The sequence below is a fragment of the Phaethon lepturus genome, unplaced genomic scaffold, assembly GCF_000687285.1.
Source record: "Phaethon lepturus isolate BGI_N335 unplaced genomic scaffold, ASM68728v1 scaffold44463, whole genome shotgun sequence".
NCBI classification, from domain to species: domain Eukaryota; kingdom Metazoa; phylum Chordata; class Aves; order Phaethontiformes; family Phaethontidae; genus Phaethon; species Phaethon lepturus.
Genome location: NW_010532005.1, coordinates 62 through 5,868, shown reverse-complemented (window position 1 = coordinate 5,868; position 5,807 = coordinate 62). Strand labels below are relative to the sequence as shown.

The following is a 5,807-nucleotide window of genomic DNA, read 5'->3' as shown; positions in this document are numbered from 1 at the left end:
GAGCAGTGCCTTTACCAGCACACAGATATGCAGCGAATGCACTCACATAAAATCCAGCAACACAGCCCCATCTTGTCCCTCGTGTCCAGCTGAACAGAACAGAAGCTCACCAGCGAGACACACTGGTCCCTGCACTCTCCAGCTTCACACAGACACTACGCTCACGGAGCCTTCAAACATTGCCACGGGATTAAACAGCATCTAATATCCAGGCCCAGACCCTGAGCCCCTGTGACCTGCCTCTGGCTCCTATCTGGGCTCCTTCCTGGTGCTGGTCTCCTCCTACTTGCCAGCTAGCCCAGCTTGAAGTTGGAAGTGAGTTTTGTTAGTGAAGTTTGCATGTGCATCAGGATCCCTATGGCACCTGGCTCTGAACACACTAACTAGCCCATGGCTGGCCCTCAGATCCCACAGCCCCTATGACCCATGGCCTGTTCTCCAGTTGCAGGTGCCCAGACCTCCTGGTGACACACATCCACACAGGCAGATGCAGCACAGAAAGCAAGGTCAAGCAGCAAATTGTCAGAAAAAAGGTTTAATAAGAAGCTGGGATAGACTGCAGAGATGTGGCGCAGGGCTCAGTCGGACAAGAGCACTGTTTAGGTCAGGCCGTCCCCATTTATCTCCCCTTCTAATCTTCCCACGTCTACCTTGACTCTTTCCTTCCTCTGCTCCTGTCTCTTCTCAAACAATGCGCCCCTAACAACTTTTCCCCATCAGTCCCCGTTTTGTTACACCCCTACCTAAATTTGGTACTCCTGATAACATTATCTGAGTCCCTTCAGCCTTGGGTGGCATTACTGATAGAGTCCAGTGGGCCTTGCAAGATTCCACCCAATACTCCCTTTAATTATAGGTGAGGTTTGACCATCTTCCCCTTAAACATCAGTGAAATTCTTCCACCTTTCACAGCAGCTATCTGTAATTTTTGTCAGCTTCTCACTCTGTTACTTGTGTTCAGCAATTTCTCGTTTCATGACCAGGAGTTTCTCACGGTCTTTTCAGCTGGCTAAACCTCAGGCCAGGGCCTAGACATCTGCCTGCATAACACAAGAAGATTTATTTCAAAGACAGAAATAAAAAGAAGTGCAGACACCCAAAATGATCATGGGTTTAATATGTGACAGCACTTAAGAAATGTTTCGGTGAAACAGTTAGGATGCTGTTATCTACCACAGCCAAACATCTGGTTCCAGGTTTCATACAGCTCTAGGTCCTTCGAGGAGACGCTAGGTCGCACGGTTCTGAAGGCACTCTCAAAGTCCAGAAAAGCAATAGGCCGTACTTGCTCTGGCATGATGGTTGCAATGTCCATGGACTGAAGACTGCGGATAGGGCCCAGAGAAGCTTCTCGGCAGAGCTGTGTCATGTCTGCCCCAGAAAATCCATTTGATTTCTTAACTATGAGTTCGATTTCCTCTTCATCTAGAGAGCAGTGCTCCTTTGACATTAGACGGGTAACAATCTGCCTCCTAGCTGAGGCTTCTGGAAGAGGAATGTACAGTCTCTTCACTAGCCTCCTTCGGGCAGCTTCATCAATTTCTTGGGGTCGATTTGTTGCTCCAACCACTAGAATACGATCTTCAGAGGAGGTTGCAGCCCCATCTAATTGGACCAAAAATTCAGTTTTTATTCTTCTTGATGACTCATGCTCCCCATCTCCACGCTGAGACAACAGAGAATCAATTTCATCGATGAAAATCACTGCTGGCTGTTGACATCGTGCCACAGCGAACAGCGCACGGACCATCTTTTCCCCCTCGCCCACCCATTTGGAAGTCAGAGAAGAGGCACTGATGCTAAAAAAAGTCGCTCCAGACTGGCATGCGATGCACTTGCCTATAAGAGTCTTGCCAGTCCCAGGGGGACCAAAGAGGAGAATTCCTTTAGGAGGACCGCGTAAGCCAGTGAAGATGTCTGGCCTCAGCATAGGCCAGACTACTATTTCTTTTATCGTAGCTTTCGCAAATTCAACTCCGGCAATGTCATCCCAGCTGACAGGAGGCCCGTGGTCCATGATCTCGTGCATAATGAGTTCAATCATTTTTGGTTCTATGTTTTTCAGTCGTTCATCTACAGGCAGTGATGGATCCGTTGGTCCTCTTGCATGAGGTTTACACTGTGCTCCTCCATTTTCATTTCCATCTTGTTTTGGAACTGGAGGAACAAATTTGCCAAATGGACCCCGAGATCTGCCTGCACCCAGTGACTTTTTAACACCTCCATATGACGAGACTGGTGCACGCTGGGGTGGGTTTTGAGACTTCTTTTGCTGATCCACCCACAGCTGTTCTTTTGCAGTTCTAAAACCAGGAACACCGCTCTCTTCATTTCTGTTTCTGTACCCTGAAAAACTACTGGTTTCTGTACTAATGGAAGCCTGGCAAGCAGCAAGGCTTGGCATCACTGTGCTGCCTTCATCAGCCAGACCATAAAACGCTTTTCTTTTCCCAGAACTTGTGGACCACGCAGGTACAGCTGACTGATTGGAAAGAGACAAATGTTGTCCATCACGACAGTTACCTGACATTTTCAGGGAACTACTACTTGTCACTTCTTTGCTTCCAAACAGTGGAGATGCCTGGGAGCCTGTATGAAGCTGTTCGTTTAAGGAGGCTGAAGAGGCAGGAAGCACATCCGAAGTTTTGGTCACAGGAGGCACACTGCTTTGAAGAGATTTTGAAGATGAGGGATGCTCAGCACATTTTGCTGAGCCAGCACAGAGTTCAGTCTCTCTGTCACTGCTGCAGACACTGAGTTTAGGAAGATCTGGAGCAGCAGAGGCACTGACCCCTTTATCAGCTAGTACACAGGCATCTGTTGGTGCCATCTGAGAGCTCTGGAAATTTTTGCCAGTGTGCATCCTCTCTTGCACACACTTTAATTCAAATACATTATCTGTTGTCAAGGCAGATTGCCACTTGTCACTGTCATTTTGCTGACACTTTGCCAAAGTCAGAATGTTTTCAGCGTAGTTATTCAAGCCAGTCTCGATGTTGTCAGAGTCAATAATTGAGGAGTATTTCTCTGCGTATGTTTTAAACAGGTTGGCAGCACAGACCTGAGAGATCTCAGAGTTTGCCCATGCATACTGAATATGCAGGATTTTGGCACGGTACTCATCTGCCTTCTGTCCAGGTGTGCAGGTGCCAGAGGTAATAGCAAAGTAACTTTTCTGCCAGTCACTCAGGTGGACGGTGCTGTGAGTGGGGGTTTCCATCACTGCCACTGAAACATACATAAAATACCTGCTGTTATAAAACACATTTCACAGCTATTTGCTTTGCCTGTTTTCCCCCCTTCCTAAATACATACACATGAAAACATACATTATTTTAATTGAGAGAAACAGAGCAGCAGATCTTGTAAGCTACTTAGCCAGTCTGGACACTTTACCATTTTCAAAATGCAACCGGCTTTGTGGTGTAAAGGCATTTCAGCTGAGGTTCTCTTTTCTTCCTAGTTCAAAGAAAGAAAAGAAGAAGGGGGGAAAAAAAAAAGAAAAAAAAAAAAAGGAAAGCTTACTTCTAACCAGAGGTCTCCTGGGGAGGTAAGTAGACTGCAAAGAATGGTAACAGATGGCCAAACAAAAATTGGCCTTGTTAAATGAAATCACCAGTGCTTTCACTCTTCTTTGACAGAATGCGGCACAGTGCAGAGGAGGCCACATTATATATCGCTGTCAGAATAATGACATTTATGGCAGAGATAGTAATAAAAATGAAACAATAAAGCTAATAAATAAAACTATATGTGAAGTCTGTGAGGGGAGCTAAAAGTGGAATGAATAATATAATGAATTTAGTAAACTTTCAGACTAAGAAAATATTTACAGATTCATAGCAAATGCCCAAAACTATTTATTCCGTTTAGAACATACTAAAATCTCCCCATTTTATATTTTAAAGAAACAAAGCTCTCGTGTGTTTTAAAGCGATGCTTGTTTCTCAGTTTTAGAAAGTGGGATTTAAATTCCTCCAGTAATTTTTTAGTTTAAGAAATAGGAAAAATGACATTTAGCTAGAAAGCAGCATTTTTCTAGACTTGAAAAGATATGCTCACATTTACAATGTATTTTCAAATCAGCTTTTCTCTGCAACGCATCATGTGAAGAGATATTTCTCATCAAGTCAAGAATGCATGATTTCAGAAAAGACACAGGCGCAAGCAAAATTACGAGAAACCCCCCACTCCCTCAACAGGGTTTGCAGAAAGCAATTAACACACAGTAATTTCGATCTTCTCATCTGTCCATACGGGACATACATCTAATATATGATATGACTGAAATACATCAAATTCTAATTTCTCTTTTTTTAACTTCAATATGTAACAGGATGTTCCAGCCAGAGAATACTTTACTAAAAAAACCAAACTGTTAAAGTAGAGGTTGATATATTCTGCACCCCTTCTCACAGAGTACAAGGCAACCTGCAGTCTTCTGAATCAGCTGCAAACCATGTATGAGTGCCAATTAATGTACACATGTAATGTACATGCAAGACTGGGGAGACAGCTGAAGGAATAAGGAACAGGGGGGGTTCTCTCTACTTTCTTTCAAAAAGTCTTGCATCGGTGTAAGACAACAATATGATTATGGCAGGAGGAGTTACGCACATAATAAACAATAAGGAGATAAATTATTTTGGTTTGGATTTTTTTTAACTTCAGCCCAATTTTGTTTAGAAAAGTCAAAACATCTTTTACCTCCAAATTCAGTGCCTTTACATGGGAAGCCAATTTTAAAAAAAAACACAAAAATAAGATTTCCTCTGAAAAATTGCTGTCCACTTTTGTACTGTGAGAAGTCTAACTTGTGCCTACTGAATGAGGTGCAAATTCCCACCATAATCTATCTACAGCTGAGCAACAGGTGAACAAGAGATGGAAGGCTACAGCCTTTTATTTCTTTTCTCTAAACAACTACTACACAGCATACTAAATAAACTGTCACCGTTTAACATCTTATTAAACATAAAAGCTAAGTTTAGAAAAAGTTTAGTATCAGGCATTTGTTCCCATTAAATATTTCCATAGATTTACATCATTCAGAATAGAAAATCTCAGGTTCTCCACCACTTTACCTAAAGATTTAGTAATCATCTTCACAGCTCTGAGAGGAGGTCATCATAAGTGAACAGAGGTAGCTAGTTTAAAATTTCAATTTGAGTGTTCTTCATTATCTTCTAATATCACATTCTCTCCCTATTCTAATTCCTATTAGCTGTCCTCATAGTCTTACTGTTTTTTCCCCAAGAGCTAGCCAAATGTGTACATGGACAGTCAGTCCTTCTTCGACAGCCACTGTTCCTAGATATTGTGGGCATCATACTTTCATGTAAGTGTCTAACGTCGAGGGTTTATCAAGGCACTGACAGGCGAGTGCTCGGCCTCAAGCAAACAGAGGGGGTAAGTAACTACCTGACACGCGTGCTGGGTGTCACTACGTTCATACACGAACATATACACCCATTCAAAACACGGGGAAAGCCTGCCTGCCCACAGGCAAGAAAACCAGAAAGGAAGCACGCCAGCTGCCCGGGTAAGGCTTAGCCCTCTGCGCTGCAGCGGAGCACGCACAGGCCGATACCATCCAGCCGGCAAGAAACCAGGGCGGGCAGGGCCCCTCAGCTCAGGAGCCCCCACTGGCACCCCCTCCAGCAATTCAACCCCCTAACCACACCGGAGGAGAGGAAGCCGAGACTAGAGTCCCGAGGCTTCCCCAGCGGCCTTTGTCCCTCCACAACGGGGCGAAGGGACGCCCCCGCCTCGGAATCTGCTGGGCTGCGCGGGCCGCCCGTGAGGGC

At 44.5% G+C, this 5,807-nt stretch overlaps 1 protein-coding gene across 1 annotated transcript; it reads right to left on the bottom strand.

Moving 5' to 3' along the window:
* Positions 1-533: 533 nt before the first annotated feature.
* Positions 534-3,223, bottom strand: FIGNL1 (fidgetin-like 1). Its single transcript, XM_010284722.1, has 2 exons — positions 1,050-3,223; positions 534-577 (listed from the first exon to the last, which is right to left on the bottom strand). Exon 1 carries the CDS (start codon positions 3,218-3,220, stop codon positions 1,166-1,168), a length of 2,055 nt encoding a protein of 684 aa, XP_010283024.1. The 5' UTR covers positions 3,221-3,223; the 3' UTR covers positions 534-577; positions 1,050-1,165.
* Positions 3,224-5,807: the final 2,584 nt, after the last annotated feature.